This window comes from Zingiber officinale, chromosome 7B (genome assembly GCF_018446385.1).
Source record: "Zingiber officinale cultivar Zhangliang chromosome 7B, Zo_v1.1, whole genome shotgun sequence".
NCBI lineage: Eukaryota > Viridiplantae > Streptophyta > Magnoliopsida > Zingiberales > Zingiberaceae > Zingiber > Zingiber officinale.
In genome coordinates, this window is record NC_055999.1 from 119,952,514 (window position 1) to 119,977,792 (window position 25,279).

A 25,279-nucleotide genomic window follows, 5' to 3' on the forward strand; every position below is an offset into this window, starting at 1 on the left:
ATTCCTCCTCCTCCTCTTTCTCCTTCCTTATCTCTTCCTTCTTCTCCCTAATCCATGGCGGCCGCCGCGAGGATCTTCAACTCCATATCCATGGCGGAGGCCCTTCTCCCCTCCCTCCCCACTGCTCCCTTCTCCTCCAAGCCCCCCTTCCCTCTCCTCCCATTGTCTCGCTCCTCCAAGCCCTTCCCCTTCCTCCACCTCTCCCGCTCCCCTTCGCCTTTGTTCCTCAAAAAGAGCCCTCCCTTTCTCCTACTTGTCGCCAAGACCTCCGACTGGGCTCGCCAAGACGAAGATACCGAGGTGGATGACGGTGAGTTCGGGTACGATGAAGCAGGGTCGGAAGCCTCTGATGGGATCGAGGAGTACGAGGGAGATGAGGAGCAGACTTTGGAGGGCGGGTTAGTCGCCGAGGCAGACGGCGAGTTTGTCGAAGAGGAGAGGTATGCCGAGCCGCCTGAGGAAGCTAAGCTCTACGTTGGCAACCTCCCTTACGATGTGGACAGTGAGGGATTGGCTCAGCTCTTCGAGAAGGCCGGCGTTGTCGAGGTCGCTGAGGTAAAAGAAAACGGAGAGCTTTCCATGGTGTTCTAGGGTTTCCCGTAACCAAGATCCCTTCACCTGTGAGCTTCTGCTATTGCAGGTGATTTACAATCGCCAGACCGATCAGAGTCGTGGATTTGGGTTCGTGACAATGAGCACTGTTGAAGAAGCAGACAAAGCAGTTGAACTGCTCCATCGATTTGTAAGCTCCATTTCGATAGATGACTATTCTTCCTGCTTCAGTTGAATGCTGCTCAAAGTAATCCAAGTTACTGGAGAAATTACCTAGATATGCTTTATTTTGGGTTGTGTCCATGAAGTTGTTTGATTCTTGGTTGCTTCTGCTGCATCTACTTAATTAATGAGTTGATTCTTCATGCACTATACTTTTGCACATATTTTGTATGAAAATACAATGCCTTCGATCTACATTGATTGAGTATGGTTGGACACTTCGCCCTTGATTTTATATTGCATAATGGAGTTATATCTGCCTTAGAGGATCAAGCTGGAAAATCTTCGACTATGTTTAGCAGTCAACCATTGGAAGCGTTTCTGTTTGATTTTAACTTAAGCAACTTATATTGTTCCTCTGTAGGAAGGTTAGTATCAATATAAGTATAAAGATGCATTTATATATTATCTAGCCTGAATGTGATGCAGTGAATATTTGCTTGACTTGTAAGTGTAAGCAAATGCTAATTTTTAATATTTTTGCTTCTACGACTCTTGGGGTTACATTCAACTAAGTTTATATCAGCAGTGCTTTTGCAACATGTCAATATGATAACCAAGTAGCCTCATGAAACAAAATCTTACCTGAAGGTGATTAGGATCTGAGTCAAATTTTTTGGTTTTGGCATTCTTTTAATTGTAGTCTTCTCTTCAGTAGGTTCTTTGTTTGCTCTTGAAAGTACACAAGCTTGTAAGAAAATAGTACTTGAATTTGATAGGTCATTTCATCTTTAACTAAGCTGCTGTTGTGTAAAATGCCATTGTGTAGTCATTGTGTTAGCTGCAAGCAATCAGGGAGAATATTTGGGAACTTCTTACTACTGGATTTTAGTATTGTCTCCATTGATGCTATTAGGTCTTCTCCTTTTTCTTGGTAAACTGCAATTTCAGATTTAGTAAATTGCTAGATTAGAAATGCTCAATTCATTTCTTTTGTGGGCATCAACTGCTGCATCAGGGTGGTCTTTGGGCAGTTGCAGGGTGCGGTCTCTGATATATGTTTATTAATTTTTGCTATTTATCAATTACACTACTTGCTTATGCATGGTGGTAATATTACAATATATGTTCATTGCAACAATTTGAATTATATCACTGGAAGAGAGTTTTTAATTCTTAACAACTTATTTTTGTTTTTATTACAACCTTCATATCTTCAGAGATGTATAAAGTAATCCCACTTTAGGTGTGAACATATTCTTTTTCATCCATGCTTAGCAAGTAAACTTCTCTCTCGCTCTTTGTTTGCATGTAATCATGATCTTTGAGCAACAATAGTGACCTCTTTCCTGTAGTCAAGCATGTTTAGTCGAGTGTTTTTAGCATACTCAACTATCAAGGATCGCGCCTAAGAGTTTTGACATTGTGGATTGGATTGATCTTCCCCTTGAATTTTTACATGGTATCAAAATCAATCGATTACCTTTGGTGGTTTAGGGTTTAGTTTAGGCATAAGTATGGCTGCTTAAATGCCTTGATATTTTAGGTTTTTGTTTTTTACTTCAACAATCTTATACCAAATTTGCATAGCAAACATAGAGTGAAATGCTAATAGAACTCTGGTCCCTAACATCGTGTTCTTCATCTGATATCCAGTCGAACTGTTTTCTAGCTTTTACTGAATTGACGATCCACAGTGAAAGACTAAGCATTAAGTTGATGCTTTCCTCTTTGTTATCTTAAAGGTATTCAACTTTGATAGCAGATTATACTAGCACTATGCCTATTGCAAGCCCACGATGACCTTTTTTTCCATAGAATTGTTAACTCTAATTTTTTAATTACTTCATCATCTACAAACCTTGTTGAAGTGTTCATTTCGTCAATTGTTCAACTAGCTTACTTGGGGTGAATATAATGGGACGAGTTTAGTGTTCAACTAGTTTAGCAAGGTCCCTGCCTGCATCACTTTGTCTCGACTAGTATCAGTATGAGCTATCGCCCAACTTATATTTAACACTCTAATGGTAGAGTAGCAACTATTTTTCTCCTTATCGTTGAATTACTGATTCTAGCTTGTTTGTTGCTCCGAGAACAGGAAATTAATGGCCGGCTTTTAACTGTGAACAAAGCATCGCCCAGGGGCACTCGTGTGGAGATAACTCCCCGTACCTTTGATCCTTCTTCCCTTAGAATCTACGTCGGGAATCTGCCATGGCAAGTTGATGATGCTCGTCTGGAGCAAATATTCAGTGAGCATGGTAAAGTTGTGGAAGCGAGGGTGTTGTATGATAGAGAGTCTGGACGCTCACGTGGATTTGGCTTTGTGAAGATGGAATCACAGGCCGAAATGGAAGATGCAATTGCCGCACTTGATGGGCAGGTGAGAATACTTTGTTTGAGCAACTTTATTATCTACTCGACTAGAGTTTATGTTTGTAGTTTGTACCTGAGCAGCTATATTTTATGGTTATAGTGTTGGATGATTAGAAAATAAGCAGTCAAAAAATTAACATAACAAAGATGAGATTGTGAGGTATCCAAAGACAGTGATGCTATAAACATTTATGATGAAGTAGATGGGTTCCAAAGATGAGATTTCCAAAGATTTTGATAGATTCTATAGTTAGATTGAGTCGGGTGAAATTGAGGGTGCGAGGGATAGGAGCCAAAGAAGAATTTAACTAAGAGATAGATTCGCGATGGGACGACAATCATGACAAGAGTAGGTAACATTTTACCGGATAAATGAGAACTTGTTCATAAATTTGTTGTTTCCATGTGTATTTATACTAATTTGAAACTGATTGAATTTGTGTTTCTATTTGTGTTGGTACTTGGGCAGAGCTTGGATGGTCGAGCAATACGCGTGAACGTTGCAGAGGAGAGGCCGCCACGACGTGCTTTTTGATGTTGAAAAACTGAATATTATTTGTCACAAGGATTTTGTTTGTCGACAATATCTCGTTACTTGTATGAATTTGTTTTTGGTCGTTGATGTTTACTTTGTAGGGTTATGAGCCAAGAGTTTCTTTTCCTTGGCTTTTGGTGATTTCTGTTCAGGTCTTTGATACATTTAAGAACTATCTCACTTGATGATATGGTACATTTTTACTTCTTAGGGGGGTAAGATACTCTTTGGGCTTCCAAATTGAAAGACATGAAGTGACAAAATAGGGTCTGAGTTAACATAGTTTGCTTCTTGCCTGGCTCACTTGATTAACAGGCTTGCCTGATCAGCCCGATCTGTCTGGTCTTCTTAGACCAGCACAACTCATTAGACCTGACCAAACTGAATTGTTAGGACCCCTTAACTTGTCCATTTTGACCGGCACGCCTAACATGTCTAATCCATTCTATCCAATACCTAATAATCTGTTTACCCTACTCGGCTTGTCTAGTTCGTTAGGAAGCTTAATAATATAAATTTATTTGTTCATTTTAAATTTTTTTTTATTGATGGATATGGTTCACCAGCTTTGTTTATAAATATTATTCACAAACATTTCACAATCCTTTAGAAGGTATGTATTCAAACTTGTTCATTTAATTTAATGAGCTGTTCAAACTTATTCATTTAATTGATATTGAACGAACATAAATAAGTAAACTATTACCAAATCGAACCTCGTGAACATTTGGTTCATTTACGGCCCTAACAAAAACTCTCCCAAATTCAATCTTGTTATTGAATATAGAGAACAAAATGGTTATTCCTTCCGACCAAACATGAAAAAGGAAACTGTCTAGACTTTATACCCCAAAAAAAGCATGAATAACTAATGACGACAAGGACCATGATTTCAAAAAATGAGATTAAAACATATCATTTCTGTAAATTTTAGTAAAGATAAATTGTATGCACTGAAGCTAGTGTGCCAAAATATCGACTATGAATCCATCAAAACTCACCCAATAATATCAACAGTTCAGTAAAATAATCATCTGTTACCACCCATTTCATTATTCACATGTGGTTCTGTCTCAGTTGGAATAAGCATCTCCCCTAATTTTTTTCATCGAACACTTGAAGGATTCAAATCCTGATAATATTGACTATGAACTAGAAATGAGCAACAAACGCAGAGGAAGATTCATCACGCCTACCTTTCTACAGGTTCTTTCTTTTGATTTCTCATGATGTATCCAGCATTAGGGGTTCCGACAATTCCATCTCGTTGTTACCTTGTCGTACATCATTTTGATCGTATCTTACAGCATTCAAGCCCAGCCATTGCCACGGCCAGCATACGTATCGATAACTGTTTCTGCTCTGGAAATTGTCTTGGTTTTCGGATTCCTCGAGCTGCCGAGTAAGTTCCTCGAGCCTCTCACGCAGCCTCGTAGATCTCATGTCGGCTAACTTCAAGGATTTCTCGGCTGCGTCTCTGGCAGCCATTGCGGCAGCTGCAGTCTCTTCTTTGAACTTCAGCTTGTTATCTGACTCTACGGCTCCTTGCCTTGCCTCTTCCAGTTCCTTTCTGAGAGCTGACAACTGCACATTGAGTTGGAAATTCAAAAGTAGACAAGTTAATGCCAAGTAAACATAATACAACAACAAAGCTTAAAGCTTTATCCCACTGGGTGGGATCGGAAATAAACATAACAAGGCAATGAAACTAAAAATATATATATACTTTTTCATCAATTTATGATTTTGCAACTAAAAGGATAGCTACTCGTCGAACTAAAAGGATAACTATGTTAATGATGAGAATGGGCGACCTCATCAAATAAGACAATCAGTAGGCTGGTGTTAGACAGTGCATGTTTCTAGCTCCACAAGTATCACTATGTCATCATGCGGGAGTTCCTCATACTACCAACTGAGCCTGAAAAATATTACTGAACTACATATCTTAGGGCCTAAATCATTGTCAGACCTACTGCAACCATGATGACAACTAAGACCTTGTCAATCTGATATATACATGGCTTTTGTTGACAAGAATTATAGATCCAACATCCTCCATTTAATCTATGTAGTTTTCCCTGTGTGTGGCATCTAATATTTGACTACTACGAAATGATTGCACAAGCCCATATCTACCATATTGCCATTGCTAACATGGAAATTTTAGTCTAGCAAGTCCTATAGATTGGGAAAAAAAAAGTTAACAAATATTGATGGCTATGGCAGTTAAAATGTAGAAAGTTTATGTATACAATTGCAAAAACAAGAACTGCCAAAAGTTTAGGCTTTATTTAATATTTTATCTGTAAGGTTAAGAGTTTGTTTCTACGATTTGCACCTGTAACTGAAATTCCTGTTCAACTGCTCTGCCTGCTGCTGCTTCTTGTTCTGCAGCGGCTTTCCATCTTGAAATTTCTTCTTCTGCAGCTGTGATGTCCATCATGAGTCCCTCAACCTTTTTAATGGAAAGTATTATCATTTAGGACTTCATATAAAAGAAAATAATAAAGAAATAAATATTTACAAAGACATCATAGTCAAAAACATGTCCAATTCTTAACAGCAGTACTGCATAAACTGGAACAAGGAATGAGGCTAGCTTACATTCTCATTTGCCATCCGTTCCTTCTCCTCAAGCTCCTTTATATGATGCTTTAGTTCAGCAATCTCTTTTGTTTGTGCATCCAAACGAGCTTTCAGTAGACCAGACTCTGCCCTTTCTCCAGAAAAAATGCATGCATAAAATATGAAGCAATTTAGAACCTAAGACAAACTCAACTCATAGCTTCAAATCATATCAATTGCAGCAAATAAGATTGAAGGATAACAACTATGAACTACCTCGATATGCATCTTCAAATACAGGATTAAACCTGGGTGTCATTGCACAAAGCATCATAAATATTTTTATCATACCACAAACCGCTGTCATCATATCAAATTTGGCATAGAAACTTATCCATATTTATGGAAGCATCGCTGGTTGTACAACAAGAACTCTGCTAGTTATTTGAGTTTGACAAAATGGATCTCATCTCGCTGCTCGTTTTATGTGTTATATTGCTAGTAATACTCTGGACATTTAAAGCATTTCTAATTATTCAAAGTAGAGTTTTCTTTGATCTTCTTTACCCCTAAAACCTTCAACTCTAGTTAATTCAACTGGTCTAATTGTGAAAATATTGATCTTTGTAAATGCTCATACTTTGTTTACTTAGTATTCTGATTTTCTCATCTATCAAAGCTACCCATAGTTGCCTGAAAATAGTAACCTTTTATTTATCACTTCTTATAATCCCACTAATTAATTTTAACACTTAGCTCCATATTTTTTTTATGCTTTTCCATATATTTTCTTGTCTTCTGATGTTCTATAGGCCTGTCAGTTGAATTAAATTAACCAAGAACAAGTATTAACTTGTGGAAAGGTTTTATTATTGTTATACAGGGTAGCAACTTCGAATGGTATTTCAGAAACTCTAATACGCCAAATGAAGAAAAAGATGTGCACATAGAATCTTAAAAAAAAAATGGTTGTTATAATTGTTCATACTAAGATCATCAATATTTCATTCATAAGCATTCGGGGAAACACAAAAGATGTAAACTTTATTGATTGACCTCTATGCACAACAGAACATGACCTTATAAACATACTTGTGTGTCATAATGACAATACGAAATAGGATGTGTAGGTGCAACAACAAACAGAATAAACACCTGCGGTAGGCTAGGATTACAAATCAATCTGTAATCAACACTAGAGCCAGATGCAATTTACTAATAGTCAAGAATAACTACACGTCAAAACTTCAGCACACTTCAGATCTTTATCTCTTCCAAATGAATGTTTGAGATTAGACATGGATGCATGTCCTCAAAGTAGGTTTACTTCATTATAGTGACTCAGATACATCTTTTAAAACAGACTGACAGAGTTGAGGACATAAATATGTATTGTTCAAGGAACAAAGAGAGCGACTACAACCAGGTGTAGGTATCCAACTAAACGACTAAATATTCCATCTAGAGTTATACCTGTATGTTTTAACACATTGCTGTTACGGATGACTACAATGTAAGGGGCACCCAACAATCAATCAAGTTTAGTTGCTCACTTATAAAAATGAAAGAAGTGATGCTTTTCAGTTTTCGGTGTTCTTAGGCTACTTTGATTTTCAACTAAGCCGTCCATATCATTCATTATTAATGCAACATAGCAATTACCTGAGTGCTTCTACCAAATGCTGCAGCTCAACAATCCTTGTTTGTGATTCCTTTACTGTAGTTCCCAATGCACCTGCCTGTAAGATTACACACATTTAAGCAATAGTTTCCAGTTTGGGACAATCTCTAAAATAAAATTAGATTGACCTCATTACCAAGATGTACACTTCATTTTCCCCACTTTGATCTGACTCTTGCTCGTCAAGATGGTCCAATCTCAAATCTATCCCAGCTTCTCTAAGACCCTCCTCTGCTACATGTCGCACTTCATTTGTCTTTGACGACAATGCACTCCTGAGCAAAGTCCCAATATGTTGCTTCTCTGCCAAGAGTTCCATGACCTTCTCATTCAACTTGTCAATTTCAGACCTATTTTCCTCGGAGTGAACCCTTGCTTTCTCCGCTGCGACCTTAGCCAGTTCATAAACAGACTTAGTCCCATCCAACGAAGTGCGTAAATTATCACCAACGTCCATTTCATTCCAAATGAACAATGAATCTGAAAACTCAGATGGATCATTATCATTCTTAACACTCTTAATAATCTCTGAAATATGTTCATAGGCCTTCGATGTGTAACTTAATTGATCAACAATCAATGGTCTCTGAGATTCTAATTTCATTTCCAAATTCTTGACTTTAGCATCGAGATCCTCACCAAGCTGTGTCAGTCTGGATATCTCACTCTCCATCTCTGCGATCCTTGTCCCCCTTTCAGAGACTACATTCTCCAGGTTTGTAATCTCCGAGTTCTTCTGGGAGACTTGATCTTTGAGACTCACAATTGCAGCCTCAAGCTGCGACACCTCTATTGCAATCTCGTAATTCCGCTGTTCAACCTGTTGCCTGGCCTGATCCCTGGCCTTCGAGGCTGCGTCAATCTGCTTCATAAGCTCCTCGGAGATCTCATGCGCCCGCTTGATGACGCCATAGGCCACCGAGGGCAGCCCGGTGTACTTCTGAGAAGTCGAGAGGCCACCGGAGGCGGAGAAGTTCTTGTACCCGCTCACCTTGCTGGAGATCTTACCGATTCCGGAAAGGAGCATCTGAGCGGCAGTCTCCATCTCGGACCGTATCGAATCCTTGTTCTTGTTGGCCTCATCCCTGAGTCGAACCGCATCAGCGAGCTCCGCGGCGGCGCGTTCCGCGGATCGCGCGGTCTCGTCCTTGTCACGGAGGGCGTCGTCTCGCCGCCTGACAGCCTCGTCCCTTTCGCGGAGCGCATCATCTCGCTTCCGGATGGCGTCTTGGGCCATGGACTTGAGGCGGCCGAAGGTGCCCTCGGCGGCCTTCCGGGCCGCCCGTTCCTTCTCGAGCTCGGCGAGAAGGTCTCTGACGCGCTGCTCAGCGGCCGCGGAAGCGGAAGAAGGGGCAGAGGAAGATTGCAGGACGATGGGGAGAGGATCGTCGTCGTCTTCGACATCGCTGAGGACGGCGGCGTTGGGATCTTCCTCGGCCATGGCGTGTGAAAGAGGGCGAAGGAGCTTCCGCCAACGACCGGCCTCCTCTTCGACTCTTTCCTTATTATTATTATTATTAAAAATTATTATTATTATTATTATTATTTTAATCTTTGGTTTCGAGAATTTTCTAAATATTGAAATAAATTTTTTAAAACTTCAAATTTTTAATTTTATTAGACGTAATTATAAACAATATTTTTTCAAGATAAGTTTACAAATAATCTATTTTTTTAAATGGCATCTTTTCCAAAATTATTCTTTTGACATATTTTAAATAAAAATAATAAAATTGTAACAAATATAAATCCAAAATCTATTAATAATTTATAAATTAATCATAAATACAATTGAAATGGAAAATATTAAGATTTAAAAAAAGATAGAAATAATAAAATTTGAGTTTTATTATGCTGATCAGTTTTGGGGCTATGATTCCGTACCAGGATATCTAAATTATAATATATTTATAGAAATTTTTTTTCTAGATAGAATCGTAATAAAAAAATTCCTGATTTATCATTATGAAAAACATCTATAAATTTATCCTGATAATGAAAATTATTATTATTATTATTATTATTATTATTATTATTATTATTTTAATCTTTGATTTCGAGAATTTTCTAAATATTGAAAATAAAATTTTTAAAACTTCAAATTTTTTATTTTACTAGACATAATTATAAATAATATTTTTTTTAAGATAAGTTTACAAATAATCTATTTTTTTAAATGGTATCTTTTCCAAAATTATTCTATTTAACATATTTTAAATAAAAATAATAAAATTGCAACAAATATAAATTCAAAATCTATTAATAATTTATAAAAATAAAATAATCATAAATACAATTGAAAGATAAAGAGTGAAATTGAAATGAAAATTATTAAGATTTTAAAAAGATAAAAATAATAAAATTTGAGTTTTATTATGCTCTCTATAATAATCTAGTATAAAATTTTTAAGTTTACGGGGATATGGTGCTTCTGTAAGATATTTAAGTTGTCACTCAGACATTCACAGTTCACTTGTTGATTTATCCTGATAGCTCATGTAATTAGCAACACTTCCAATTAGCAACGGTTTCTTCGAAGACTTCCCGCAGTAGTTTTCGATCGGCGTCGTAAAAGAAATCCTTCAATTTTCCTCTCACATCAGGCAACCTCCTGAAATCAAACAAGTATGCCAAGCAGCCCTTGGTCAACTTGTCGAGCTTGTAACGCCGTGCCGTTCGAAGCTTCTCGAAGACGTTGCTGGAATTGATGTCTTCCAAGAGAATTTCCTCGCAGCACTTTCTAAGGTCTTGCAAATCGTACTTGTCTGCGGCCGCCAACAGCGGAAGGCAATGCTTCAAGAAATCGTCTTGTTTGATGGCCCCGTACATGTACGCGAGAAGAGCCGAGCATGCATCCGTCGACATGTCCTCTATTTTTATTATGGACGACTGTTTCTCCTTGAAATCGTGCAAAAACATACTCTTGAACACCGGCGAACTCGAAGCGAGCACAGCTTTATGAGCTCTCAAGGAACCATCCGAAGTTTCGATTGTGACATCGGCATGAATGCTCTCTTGAAACATGCAAGAGATGTTACGTAAGGTGTTTTTGATTGAATGATCCAGAAGCAAGAAGTCATCCGGCCGAATTGATACATGCTGTGAAAGATGACGAATCGATTGTGTTGGTAGCTGAATTTGAATTAATATATATCAAGAAAAAAGTAGAGTGCCTACATTTGAGGTAGAAGATATCTTCAAATCTAGAAATTCTAGATCAATTGTAACACACGAAGCATGAACACGTTCGATTCGCCAAATTAACTCCTTTTCAGCCCGGAACATCTTCTTGTATACTGCAAGCAAATAAATTAGAGAGCCATAAACATAGAGAAAGTTAAGGAACTATGAAAAATAAAACGCATAAAAGGAGGCCGTAGGATTCAATAAAGCTAAGATATATTTTTTATAATTCAAAATTTTATTTCCTAATAATAATGTTTATCGAAATAATATCATCAGCATCCCAAGAATAGTTCATAGCAGGTTTCCACGGATTGACACAGTTAGTTTATACAAAGATGTTGCTAGGGTTGATTCTCATCGTGTGCGTAACATCTCACTGGCTGGCTCAACCCCTCCTTATATGCATTATTATTACTAAGTGAAGTCCCCTGTGATGATTTACCTCCTTTTCAGACAACGAGGGGTACCTGGAGGGGCCACCGAGGTGACTACTACACCTTTATTGCTAGTAGGAGGATCCATTTGGGGTCAAGATCGGATATTGAGGATTTGGAACTAGGAGTACCAAAAATGAACTCAACCTAATTAGGATTGTAATCGAGCCGAGCGGAGCTCATGCCAGCTTGAGCTCAAGAAAGCTACAGAGGCTTGACTTGAGCTCGAGCAAGCCTTGTGAGTTTGAGCCTCGACTCAAGTCAAGCTCGAGCCTGACTTGGAAAAATAAATTAAATGCTTGTGCAAGTGGCATTCGAACCATGGACTTTAATTATACCAAATAACACGCTCGAACTACAATCTCCTCCTTACCTTAATCTTCCTTTATAAAGTAATAATAATTTTAATTATTAAAATATTATATTAACCTGGCTTAACAATACTCAACGAGCCCTCGAGCTAGTGTTAAATGAGTTCGAACTCGACTCGAATGTTAAACAAGCCAGCTCGAGCTCGACTTGAATGTTAAACAAGCCGGCTCGAGCTCGGCTCGAGCTTGATCAAATTCGAGCTCGAGTCGAGCTTTGATCGAGCTGCTCGCGAGCGGTTCAGCTCATTTGCATCGCTAAACATGATGACTCAACCCAAAAAAAAATCAAGTTTGTATTGGACATTTTCAGGTTCGAATCGAATTTGGATTGAAGGATTTTCGGATTGAAAATTTTTAGGTTGAGTTCAAATTGACCCGAATTTAGAAGATTATTTTGGATTAAATCAAATTTTATTTTGAAAATTAAAATATTTTTACGTATATTAATATATGATAATGATGGAATATTAAAACAAAAATGAAGAATTATAAAAAAAATAGTAAAAATAACATTTTGAATCGAATTAATCAGGTCATGTTCGGAATAGTCGAGTTCAGGTTCAAGTTTAAGAATTTCAGGTTGTATTCAGGTTTGGATCGGATTTAGGTTGAAAATTTTTAAAAAATTTTTCAACCCAACCCAAATCCAATCCGACCCATCCGAATTCTCCTATCTAGGACGTATGGGCCAAAAAAAAGTTACTAATGGTCCAGTTTAAAGGCCAAATGACACAACAAACACTACTAATTTAGTTGACTCAAATATAAATACTAGAAATAATCTTTTAACGACATGTTGATTCAAAATAGTCTCAAAACCCCAACTATTTTCACAAAAGATGAAAATAACCTCAAATATAAAGAGCTTCTGAAAATGCTTTAAACGTCATTTTTGGAATCTAAAATTAGACGTTTATGAGTTTAATTCAGTTACTAATATACATATCTAAATAAATATAAATTTTGTTTCAATATACTATAGATATCATCATTCAATCAGTTATTTCAATGTGTAGAATCATTGTAACGTGGTACGATCATATCGATCCTGCTCCTATTTCACCGTAAAAATCGATTCCAGACGCTCCTGGATGATTTTGGTTTTGATTTTTTGGGAGCGTCGATTTTGCCAACCATGATACCGATCTCGAGGTCATCAAAATAGCAACTGTTGCGTGGCTCCACAGGATATCGAGGTGGATTTCATTGACGAACTGCCAGTTTGTGTAGTTCCAGGAAGTTTAATGTAGTGCAGAAAAGCCAACGACAGAGGTGACTTACATTCAGCGTAGTGAGAATTCGTGGAACCAGTGCAGTGGGCACGGATCAAGATCTTGGCGATGGGGTATTTATCCTCAGTGATACAACTGGGCTTGGAGATGAGCCGGATGGACAATATAGAATTATTATTCTCGACGGATAAACACCTGAAAGTTCCAAACAATACGATCAAAATTTACCGAATAAACCCAGAAAATTGACAAAAAAAAAAAAATCAAATCTCAACCTGCGATTTATTTAGGAACAAAAGAACCTACCGAATGAACCCAGAAATTTGACAAAAAGATCAAATTTTCAAATCTCAACCTAGGATTTATTCAGGAATAAAAGTGCATACCGAATAAACTCAGAAAATTGACAAAAAGTTCAAAATTTCAAATCTAAACCTAGGATTTATTTAGGAACAAAAGCACATACCGAATAAACACAGAAAATTGACAAAAAGATCAAATATCCAAATCTCAATCTAGGGTTTATTTAGGAACAAAAGCTGAAAAGCACCTACGGAATAAACCTAGAAAAATTGACAACAAAGAGGGAGACGGACCAATTCCAGCTTCCAATCATGAAACCGTCGGAGCGGCGGTAGTCGTGTACCCCGAGGCTCTTGACCCTCCATTGCGCCAGCGGCGATATGGCTTTCACTTTGTTGCCGGCATTATTTTCGCTGCCGGCCATCTCCTCCTCTGCACTTCTTCTTCTTCGATTCCGACGAAGGAGAACGTTGGTGGAGAAGAGTCTCCGCCGTCGCAATGCAGCCCCGATCGAAAGAAACAAACAGGAGAAATATTAATGACTAATCATGACCATTTAAAAAGAGAAATAAATATTTCTAATTTTGATTTACTCAATTGCCAAAAACGACTCTTTACCTTTTTCTTTTTCTTTTTATTTTTAACATTAAAAGATTTGTCCTATACATAAAATAATAAAATAGAATATTTTAAAACATTCTTTAAATGAGTAACTTATATATAAATCTTTTAATTAAAAAAGGATATAAACTATTATAACATAGAATAATTAAGGAAAATTTAATAATAAAAGAAAATAAGTTTAAAAATATTAAAGAATAAAATGTGTGTGAGATATGATTTATTTGTTATTTAAATAGTTAACATTTTTATGTAGAGGATTAATTATAATTTCTATTAAATTATATTAATTTTGAATATTTTATTTCTATATATGTTATTGAGTAAGCTTATTAAAGAAGTGTCGAATTAATTAATTTTTTAGCATATATATCTCTAGATCTTGTATTTGTGATTTACATATTTCAAAATAAAAGTTTTTAAGTAAAAAATGTAAAAATAATAATTACAAATTAAAAATCTATTGATAGTATAATAAAATAGAATATTTTAAATAATTCTTTTAACAAAACATGTGTAGAAACAACTTAAATACTAATTAACTCGATTAATCATTAACTATTTATAAAACAAACTCATAAATATTTTATTAATAACTTTATTATTTAATCATAGATTTTATTTCTCTACCAGATACAGAAAGCATAATGATCCGTCGGTTAAGTGGGACCTACTTGACAGGAGGTCAACGTCCTAGGTAGACGTTCGATCTGGCGAACCACCTTCTCGGTTAGTAGGAAGAGTAGCCAGTTCAGTACTTCGACAGCTCGGTCAGACACCGAGCTTCTGACGCTCATGAAACTCAAGCAAGGAAAGACGAAGGCCGAGCGGCCGCCCAGCTCAGCCGAGCAGTGGATGCAGCCTCGACCCAGCAGGCGAAGGAGCCTTAGCCTGACAAGGCGGAGTCGGATAGCAAATCACTTGCCGAGCGGGTGTTCGTCCCAACCGTTGCATCACCCTGACGGCAAACTGGCCGAGCGGCTCTCCCGCTCGGCCCAATAACAGACAAAGGGAGCAGTTAGCAATATCTTCCTAGGGACCAGTGTCATTGACAGGCGGCATGATCAGCGGCATGGCCAGACAGAGGATCGTACGGTGAAAGCTTCCACTGTCACGTCAGGGATATGCTCGGGCTGTTAAGGTATGACGTCAGACATGCTTTTCTGACACGATCTTTCCAGGTATGCTTCGGGAAGTGTTCACGGCTCGAGAAGCGTGCGCATGCCTCCTAGTAGCTCTATATAAGAAGTCCTAAAACTTCATCGGATGTATGTTTTTACTACGGTTGCTATAGTTGCGCTGCTCCTTTCCTTTCTTCATTTACTCGTCGCCGGTAGCTGACTTGAGCGTCAGAGGGTCATCGCCGGAGAACCCCCCCCCCCCGGCTCGGCACTAACGATTTGTGGTTGCAAGCCTAGCTCGTGGGAAGTCCGCGTCATCTTCAGTCGACGCCCAATCCACGTGAGCGCCACCTACCCAGCGTCCGTCTGTGGGAAACACACTTGAATCTGAGCTGAGAAGATGGAGGAAGCTGGACGTCTCCACACTGTGACGCTCACTCCAGAGGAGCTCAATGCGCTCATTCAGGTACGAGCACCAAAGATAGTCGAGCAGCAGCAACAAAGCACTAGCGGACCGGCTGGCGCAACAAGCAACGTCGGCCTTGGGGGGCTGAGCGGCGCACGAAAACCGGCCAGAGCAACTCTCCATATGGGGACAGAATAAGATGCCGACCGACACTCCAGGAGAGGTTCTACCGGTGCTCATTCCGTTTCACCGGGCGCTATTTCAGACACCCTTGGAGATTACTCAGGCCAATCAGGATAGGGGTTCTTTAGATGAGGCTCCCGTTCAAGACGCAAGAAAGGGCAAAGCGCCCCGAGTCGATTTGTTACTGAAGCAGATCAACTGACAATTCTCCGAGGCCATTCTATAGGATCCGATGCCGAAGCACTACGATCCCCTGACGATCGGAGAATATAACGGGTTGACCGGCCCAGATAACCATCTGGGTAAGTTCGATAAGGCCGCTACCCTTCATCAGTACACAGATGGAGTCAAGTGCCGAGTCTTCCTCACTACGCTCTCCAGCTCGGCCCAATGGTGGTTTAGAAGGCTGCCGGGCGGGTCTATCCGAAGCTTCAAAAACGTCCGAACGGCTTTCCTTCACCACTTTGCGAGCAGCATACGTTATCAGAAAACAAGCGTCAGCTTGTTTTCCATGAAGCAGGGCCAGAAGGAGACTCTACGAGCCTACATCCAGCGCTTCAACCAAGTGACGATGGATATCCGCTCGGTCTCGTCCGAGACTATGATGAACGCGTTTACGCAAGGGCTTGTGGACGGGGACTTCTTCCGATCGCTCATCAGGAAGCCACCCCGTAACTACGACCACATGTTGAAGAAGGCCAATGAGTACATAAACGTGAAAGAAGTCCAAGCGGCGAGAAGGAAGGAGGCTCCATCCGAACCATTGGCGCCGACTGAATGACGATCGTCGTCCAGCTATCAACCTCCAAGAGGGTCCCGAGCCAAAGGAGTACACCCACACCAGGAAGCAAGGTCACATGCCGTCCAGCATGTTGTCGCAGAACGACCGAGGCCCAAAGGGAAGGTATGGACCCCTTTGTTCTACTCATTCCATCAGTCTGCATTTCACAACACCCGCGACTGTCGCGGATTCAACCCGGTCGCCCAATCGACACCTAAAAGTTATCGTCGCCGATCCCCTTCTCCTGACTGTTGGCACGAGCATCATCGTACCGATCGACGAGAAGAAGCAGGGCGATCATCAAGGCAGCCTCATCGGAGAAGTGCTGAGCCGACAAGAGCCGGGCGTGAGCGAAGGAGCTTCCGCCAACGACCGACCTTCTCTTCGACTCTTTCCTTATTATTATTATTATTAAAAATTATTATTATTATTTTAATCTTTGGTTTGGAGAATTTTCTAAATATTGAAAATAAAATTGTTAAAACTTCAAATTTTTTATCTTACTAGACATAATTATAAACAATATTTTTTTAAGATAAGTTTACAAATAATCTATCTTTTAAATGGTATCTTTTCCAAAATTATTCATTTCACATATTTTAAATAAAAATAATAAAATTGTAACAAATATAAATTCAAAATCTATTAATAATTTATAAAAATAAAATAATTATAAATACAATTAAAAGTCAAAGAGTGAAATTGAAATGGAAAATATTAAGATTTAAAAAGATAAAAATAATAAAATTTGAGTTTTATTATGCTCTCTATAATGATCTAACATAAATTTATCAATCTTTGGAGGTTATGGTGTCAGATATGAGATATTAAAGTTATCAGGTACCTATAATTCATTTGAACTCAAGTTATAATATATTTTTATAAAAAAAAATTCTCCAAATGAGGAGTCAACGTATTTTTTCTGATAACCAGTGGAAACTTCTATGTATAAATTTATAAGAGTAAAAAAAAATCCTAAATGGTTTGTTGGCAATTAGCAACGCTTCCAATTAGCAACGGTTTCTTCAAAGACTTCCTGCAGTAGTTTTCGATCGGCGTCGCAAAAGAAATCCTTCAACTTTCCTCTCACATCAGTTAACCTTCTGAAATCAAACAAGCTAAGTATGCAAAGCAGCCCTTGGTCAGCTTGTTGAGCTTGTAAAGCCGTGCCGTTCGAAGTTTCTCAAGGACGTTGCTGGAATTGATGTCTTCCAAGAGAATTTCCTGGCAGCACTTTCTAAGGTCTTGCAAATCGTACTTGTCAGCGGCCGCCAACAGCGGAAGGCAATGCTTCAAGAAATCGTCTTGTTTGATGGCCCCGTACATGTACGCAAGAAGAGCCGAGCATGCATCCCTCGACATGTCCTCTATTTTTATTATGGACGACTGTTTCTCCTTGAAATCGTGCAAAAACATACTCTTGAACACCGGCGAACTTGAAGCGAGCACAGCTTTATGAGCTCTCAAGGAACCATCCAAAGTTTCGATTGTGACATCGGTATGAATGCTCTCTTGAAACATGCAGGAGATGTTACGTAAGGTGTTTTTGATTGAATGATTCAGAAGCAAGAAGTCATCCGGCCGAATTGATACATGCTGTGAAAGATGACGAATCGATTGTGTTGGTAGCTGAATTTGAATTAATATATATATATATATATATATATCAAGAAAAGAGTAGAGTGCCTACGTTTGAGGTAGAAGATATCTTCAAATCTAGAAATTCTAGATCAATTGTAACACACGAAGCATGAACACGTTCGATTCGCCAAATTAACTCCTTTTCAGTCCGGAACATCTTCTTATATACTGCAAGCAAATAAATTAGAGAGCCATGTGGCATAGAGAAAGTTAAGGAACTATGAAAAATAAAACACATAAAAGGAGGCTGTAGGATTCAATAAAGCTAAGATATATTTTTTATAATTCAAAATTTTTATTTCCTAATAATAATGTTTATCGAAATAATATCATCAGCATCCCAAGCATAGTTTGTAGAAGGCCCCTACGCGTTGGTGCAGTTAGTTCATGTAAGGATGTTATTAGGGTCGATTTGATTTACCTCCCTTTCATACAGTGAAGGGCACCCCTGAAGAGCCGCTTGCTAGTATTCATAATATCACAAACACAAATAAATTAACATTCATATAAGTAAATATACTAAATTATGAAAAATATTTAATAATAGAAACAAACACAATAGTAGGAGGATCCATTTGGCGGGGTATCGAGCCAATAATGAACTAGGAGTGCCAATAATGAACTCAACCTAATTAGGGTTGTAATCGAGCGGAGCTCATGCTAGGCTAGAGCTTGAGAAAACTACATAGGCTATAGTCGAGCTCAAGTCAAGCTTGAGCCTAACTTGGAAAAATAAATTAAATGCCTATGCATATTAGGTTGTAATCGAGCCGAGCGGAGCTCATGCTAGGCTAGAGCTCGAGAAAACTACATAGGCTCGAGTCGAGCAAGCTTGAGCCTAACTTGGAAAAATAAATTAAATACCTATGCAAGTGGTATTAGATTCATGGACCTTAAATATACCAAATGATATGCTCTAGCCACAAACTCCTCCTTAACTTAATCTTTATTTTTAAAGTAATAATAATTTTAATTATTAAAATATTATATTAACCTGGCTTAACAAGACTCAATGAGCCCTCGAGCCAGTGTTAAATGAGCTCGAGCTCGACTCGAATGTTAAACAAGCAGGCTCGAGCTGGGCTCAAGCTTGGTCAAATTCGAGCTCGAGTTGAATTTTGACCGAGCCGCACGGCTCATTTACACTCCTAAACCTGATGACTCGACCCAAGTTAACCTGAAAAAAATCAAGTTTGCTTTCCTAGTTCGAATCAAATTCAGATTGGAGGATTTTCGGGTTGAAAATTTTTAGATTGGGTTCAAATTGACCCAAATTTAGTAGATTTTTTGTGTTAAATTAAATTTTATTTAAAAATTAAGATGCTTTTACTTATATTAATATATGATAATGATGGAATATTAAGATAAAAATGAAGAATTATAAGAAAAATAGTAAAAAAAAAATCATTTTGAATTGAATTAATCGAGTCATGTTCGGATTAGTCGAGTTCGGGTTCAAGTTTAAGGATTTCGGGTTTGGATCGGATTTGGGTTGGGTTTTTTTTAAAAAAAATATTCCAACCCAATCCGAATCCAATCTGACCTATCCGAATTCCCTTATCTAGGACGTACGGACCCAAAAAAAGTTACTAATGGTTAATAACCTCAAATATAAAGTATGAGCTCATCTAAAATTAGCCGTTATGAGTTTTATTTCGTTACAAATATACATATTTAAATAAATATAAATTTTGATTTAATATACTATAGATCTCATCATTCAATCAGATATTTCAATGTGTAGAATCATTGTAACGTGGTACGATCATATCGATCCTGCTCCAATCGATTCCACACTCCTGGATGATTTTGGTTTTGGTTTCTTGGCAGCGTCGATTTTGCCAACCATGATACCGATCCGAGGTCATTAAAATAGCAAGTGTTGAGTGGCTCCACAAGATATCGAGGTGGATCCTACGGGTCATCTGAGTTGATAAGTAGTGATTTATTTATCACTTGAGAATGCGGGGTAGAATGACGGGGCTGTCGGAAAGTAAATCTCCATATCCTGTCCACCTCACCCCACCCTACTTGCCTGAGGTCAGATGCGACAGGGACGAGCGATTTCACTTTTTGTTGCAGGATATCGAGGTGGATTTCATTGATGAGCTGCTAGTTTGTGAAGTTCCAGGAAATTTAATGTAGTGCAGAAAAGCCAACGACAGAGGTTACTTACATTCAGCATAGTGACAATTCGTCGAATTCGTAGAACCAGTGCAGTGGGCCCGGATCATGATCTTGGCGATGGGGTATTTATCCTCAGTGATGCAACTGGGCTTGGAGATGAGCCGGATGGACAATACAGAATTATTATTCTCGACGGATAAACACCTGAAAGATCCAAACAATACGATCACAATTAACCGAATAAACCCAGAAAATTGACAAAAAAAAAAAAACTCAAATTTTCAAATCTCAACCTACGATTTATTTAGGAACAAAAGAACACAGAAAATTGACAAAAAGATCAAAATTTCAAATCTCAACCTAGGATTTATTTAGGAACAAATGCACCTACCGAATGAACCCGGAAAATTGACAAAAACATCAAAATTTCAAATCTCAACCTAGGGTTTATTCAGGAACAAATGCACCTACCGAATAAACCCAGAAAATTGACAAAAAAAAAACAAATTTTCAAATCTCAACCTACGATTTATTTAGGAACAAAAGAACCTACCGAATGAACCCAGAAATTTGACAAAAAGATCAAATTTTCAAATCTCAACCTAGGGTTTATTCAGGAACAAAATCACCTACCGAATAAACCCAGAAAATTGACAAAAAGATCAAATTTCCAAATCTCAACCTAGGGTTTATTCAGGAACAAAAGCACCTACCGAATAAACCTAGAAAAATTGACAACAAAGAGGGAGACGGACCAATTCCAGCTTCCAATCATGAAATCGTCGGAGCGGCGGTAGTCGTGTGCCCCGAGGCTCTTGACCCTCCATTGCGCCAGCGGCGATATGGCTTTCACTTTGTTGCCGGCATTATTTTCGCTGCCGGCCATCTCCTCCTCTGCTCTTCTTCTTCTTCGATTCCGACGAAGGAGAACGTTGGTGGAGAAGAGACTCCGCCGTCGCAATGTAGCCTCGATCGAAAGAAACAAACAGGAGAAATTAAAAAAGAGAAATAAATATTTCTAATTTTGATTTACTCAATTGCCAAAAACAACTCTTTACCTTTTTATTTTTACTTTTTATTTTTAACATTAAAAGATTTGTCCTATACATAAAATAATAAAATAGAATATTTTAAAACATTCTTTAAATGAGTAACTTATATATAAATCTTTTAATTAAAAAAGGATATAAAATATTATAATATAGAATAATTAAGGGAAATTTTATAAATAAAAGAAAATAAGTTTAAAATATTAAAGAATAAAATGTGCGTGAGATATGATTTATTTGTTATTTATATTGATAATATAATAAAATAGAATATTTTAAATAATTCTTTTAACAAAACGTGTGTAGAAACAAATTAAATACTAATTAACTCGATTAATCATTACTATTTATAAACAAAACTCATAAATAATTTATTAATGATTTTATTATTAATTTATCTAAAACTTTAATCATAGATTTATTTCTCTATTTTTTTTATCAAGATACATAAAGCATAATAATATATAATTTTTATGATCTTAAATGGTTCGAAAATAATTTATTAAAATTAAATAATCATATAAATTTCACATGTTAGATTTTACAAGTGAATAAATAACATTTTATCTTCCTATTTAATTGTCTATTGATAAACAAATTTATATTATCTTAATATTATTTAATTATTTTACTATACATAATTAATAACAATATTTTTTAAGTTATGCTTTGGATAAGTTTAAAATAATCTAATTTCTTTCAAATTTATTCTATTTCCCATTATCTTCAATTTAATAATTTTTTTTAGGAATTTTCTACTCATTGAACTTTTATATTTATTTTATTTTTCACAATATAAAACAATAATTTAATCACACTTAGAATTATTTAATAACAAATTCACTTTCTTAGCTTAGTCTATTTCTAATTTGCTAGATCCATCCCTAATTATAACAATCAATTAGTGAAATATTGTCAATTGAAACATTTACCACTCATTGAACACCTTGACGCTGCACCATTGTCGCAGGGAATTGGAGTTTTATTGTCCTCTCTAAAATAATCTTCAAAACAAATCTTAACTGAAAAAAAAATATAATGCTTTATTCAAAAACCAAAACCTTCTCATTTGTACAAGTCTATAAGTAATAAATCTTAGTTTGCTAACAATTGACACTGCCACAACGATCATCAAGGCTTCTTAGCACTAATGGTTTTTTTGAAGACTTCCAGAAGTAGTTCTCTATCAGCATGGAAATAGAAATCATGCAGCTGTTCTTTCATATCGTGTAACTTATTGAAATCAGACAAGTATTTGAAGCAGTCCTCCTTTAATCTGTCCAGCTTGTACAGCCATGCTGCTTGAAGTCTCTCAAAGACATTACTGGAATTGATATCTTCCAAAAGCATTTTCTCGCAACACTTTCTAAGGTCTTGCAAATAATACTTGTCTGCAGCAGCCAGCAACGGGAAGCAATGCTTCTCCAAATCTTGTTGTTTGATAGTCCCATACATGTATGCAAGAAGAGCCGAGCATACATCCGTCGACATGTCCTCTATTTTTATTATGGATGATTGTTTCTCCTTAAGATCATGCAAAAACATGCACTTGAAAACGGGGGAACTTGAAGCAAGCACAGCTTTGTGAGCTCTCAAGGAACCATCCAAAGTTTGGATTGTAATATCGGTATACATGCTCTCTTGAAACATACGAGAGATGGTTCGTAAACGATCCAGAAGCAAGCTGTCATCCGGCCGTATTGAAGATTGTGAAGCATCCTATGAATGAACTTCATTGTATTGGTAACTGAGTTTCAGTTAATATATATCGAGGAGAAAAGAGTAGCATACATACATTTGAGGTAGATATCTTCAAATCCACAAATTCAACTAACATTGTAACGCTGGAGGCAGAAACAAATTCGATATGCCAAATCACCTTTTTTTCAGTCAGGGAGAAATGCTTATATACTGCAAATAAGTTAGAGAGACATAAGACTAAAGAAGGTAATTGAGGAACTATAAAAAAAAAATAAGCACTATCTTAAATATGTAAAAGGCATCCAATTGCCAAGAAAGAAGAAACAGTAAGTGCTATTATGCTCCACAGGGTACTGGATGAGGTCCTTCAAGAATGGTTTTTGACAGATGAAACATTGATGAACTAACTGCTAGTTTCTGTTGTAGTTCTAGGAAGTTCAATCTAGTGCAGAAATGCCAACAACACAGGGGAATTACATTGAGCAAAGAATATGAAAAATTAAGATTCCATTCTATCTATACAGCATATCTTCCAAACATAGAATTGAGATAAAATACATGATCCAGCATGTTCATCAAGTTGGAAGAGGTATTTCTAGAGATAGGAGGAATACCAGTGGACCTATAGTGATCATTCGTGGAACCAGTGCAGTTGGCGTGGATGACGATTTGGGCGAAAGGGTGTTTATCTTCCGTGATGAAATTGGGCTCGTAGATGAGCCGGATGGACAATACAGAATAATTGTTCCAGACGGTCAAACACCTGAAGGTTGTTGGTTGCAAACAGAAGGCGATCAGAAATTGAAATCTCGACCTAGCCAGGATTTATTAGGAATGGAAGAAGCCACCGAAAAAATGGAAAAAAAGAAGGGAAACAGACCAGTTCCAGATCCCGATCTTGAAAGTACCGGAGCGACGATAGTTGTCGAATCTGAGGTTATCGACTTTCCATTGCGCCAGCGGCGATATGGCTTTCACTTTGTTTCTGGTATTATTTACGATGCCGGCCATCTCTGCCTCTCTTCTTCTTCTTCGATTCCGACGCAGGCGATCGTTGGTGGAGAAGAAGAGACTCCGCCGTCGCAAAAGAAAGAAACGGGGAAATATTAATAAGAGGAAAACTCCGATAAAGATAAATTTTATTTAAATATAAATAATGATATAAATAGAAATAAATGTCAATAGCTTAAAAAAGTTAATTCCACCGGATAAGGATAAAAGATATGATTTATTTGTTATTTAATAATTAGTATTTTATTTATGGAATTAATTATAATTTCTACTAAAATATGATATTTTTATTTTAAAATATTTTATTTCTGTATAAGTTATTGAGGAAGTATAAGATCACATGTCCACATGGGTATCAAAAATAAGTCCAACCTTGTCAATTTGGTCCAAGTCGATACAAAGAATAACGAATTAGAGTTAGGAGTTTTTGATTCGAATTGAGGGTTTTGGGATTGGTTTAAGTTTAGGTTTGAGTTGGATTCGATCCAAATTTAATATTATTGATTTATTTTTATTAAATTAAATTTTATTTTAAAAATTAAGATATTTTATATACATAAAATAGTATAATATTAATATAATAATAATGAAATATTAAGATAAAAGTAAGGAATTATATGGGAATAATAAAAAAATATTTTTTCCGGGTTAGTTAGGTTACCTAGATTCAGATTTAAGATTTTTAGATTGAGTTCGGATTTAAATTCAGGTAGATTCAATCCAGGTTGAAATTTTTTATAATATTCTTACCTACTTGAATTCCTCTTAACCCATCTAAATTGGCATCCTTACATTCACATCATTAATCAAATATCTCACGTCTCAATATTTTAAATTTTATGCTTAAATATTTCATAAACCAAATATTTATGGTCTCATCCATACAAAATCTCATTCCAAAAAAATAAAAATTTATGGGCAACACTTGTTGGGTTTTTTTTTTTTGCTTTACATATTTTTAATTAGGGATGATAATGTCGGGCACGAAAACATGATCATGAAAAAAATCAGATTAGGATCATGTCTTATTAGGTTCGGGTAAAGTTCAGGTCGATCTGATTGACACAATTAATAAACGGATCAAATTCAGATCAACTTGAAATAACCCGATTACGATCAATATTTTTTGGGTCAGATTCTAGTTAAGTTCAGATTAAAATAAACATATTTAAGTACAATGAATCTTTTTGGATCAGCTTGAATTCGGCAATTTACCAAAGGGCGCATGTAGAGATCTG

General features: G+C 37.0%; 6 protein-coding genes and 1 pseudogene across 6 annotated transcripts; 1 reads left to right on the top strand and 6 right to left on the bottom strand.

Moving 5' to 3' along the window:
• On the top strand, positions 1-3,835 carry LOC122007324 (28 kDa ribonucleoprotein, chloroplastic-like). Its single transcript, XM_042563172.1, has 4 exons — positions 1-555; positions 641-742; positions 2,813-3,097; positions 3,560-3,835. The coding sequence occupies exons 1-4, from the start codon at positions 55-57 to the stop codon at positions 3,623-3,625; spliced, it is 954 nt and encodes a 317-aa protein (XP_042419106.1). The 5' UTR covers positions 1-54; the 3' UTR covers positions 3,626-3,835.
• An 807-nt stretch (positions 3,836-4,642) lies between these two features.
• On the bottom strand, positions 4,643-9,369 carry LOC122007325 (uncharacterized protein At3g49055-like). The gene is made up of 5 exons (XM_042563173.1): positions 8,011-9,369; positions 7,856-7,932; positions 6,233-6,344; positions 5,967-6,083; positions 4,643-5,209 (listed from the first exon to the last, which is right to left on the bottom strand). Exons 1-5 carry the CDS (start codon positions 9,313-9,315, stop codon positions 4,850-4,852), a joined length of 1,971 nt encoding a protein of 656 aa, XP_042419107.1. The 5' UTR covers positions 9,316-9,369; the 3' UTR covers positions 4,643-4,849.
• A 1,007-nt stretch (positions 9,370-10,376) lies between these two features.
• Positions 10,377-11,582, bottom strand: LOC122004764 (BTB/POZ domain-containing protein At1g21780-like). Its single transcript, XM_042559602.1, has 3 exons — positions 11,528-11,582; positions 11,052-11,170; positions 10,377-11,006 (listed from the first exon to the last, which is right to left on the bottom strand). Exons 1-3 carry the CDS (start codon positions 11,580-11,582, stop codon positions 10,377-10,379), a joined length of 804 nt encoding a protein of 267 aa, XP_042415536.1.
• A 1,281-nt stretch (positions 11,583-12,863) lies between these two features.
• Positions 12,864-13,924, bottom strand: LOC122004815 (BTB/POZ domain-containing protein At1g21780-like). Its single transcript, XM_042559641.1, has 2 exons — positions 13,694-13,924; positions 12,864-13,292 (listed from the first exon to the last, which is right to left on the bottom strand). The coding sequence occupies exons 1-2, from the start codon at positions 13,822-13,824 to the stop codon at positions 13,022-13,024; spliced, it is 402 nt and encodes a 133-aa protein (XP_042415575.1). The 5' UTR covers positions 13,825-13,924; the 3' UTR covers positions 12,864-13,021.
• Positions 13,925-17,506: 3,582 nt separating this feature from the next.
• Positions 17,507-18,310, bottom strand: LOC122004765 (annotated as a pseudogene).
• A 1,486-nt stretch (positions 18,311-19,796) lies between these two features.
• LOC122004817 (BTB/POZ domain-containing protein At1g21780-like) lies at positions 19,797-21,257 on the bottom strand. Its single transcript, XM_042559642.1, has 2 exons — positions 21,036-21,257; positions 19,797-20,484 (listed from the first exon to the last, which is right to left on the bottom strand). The coding sequence occupies exons 1-2, from the start codon at positions 21,164-21,166 to the stop codon at positions 20,322-20,324; spliced, it is 294 nt and encodes a 97-aa protein (XP_042415576.1). The 5' UTR covers positions 21,167-21,257; the 3' UTR covers positions 19,797-20,321.
• A 1,095-nt stretch (positions 21,258-22,352) lies between these two features.
• Positions 22,353-24,145, bottom strand: LOC122004818 (BTB/POZ domain-containing protein At1g21780-like). Its single transcript, XM_042559643.1, has 4 exons — positions 23,911-24,145; positions 23,645-23,793; positions 23,125-23,240; positions 22,353-23,048 (listed from the first exon to the last, which is right to left on the bottom strand). The coding sequence occupies exons 1-4, from the start codon at positions 24,039-24,041 to the stop codon at positions 22,461-22,463; spliced, it is 984 nt and encodes a 327-aa protein (XP_042415577.1). The 5' UTR covers positions 24,042-24,145; the 3' UTR covers positions 22,353-22,460.
• Positions 24,146-25,279: the final 1,134 nt, after the last annotated feature.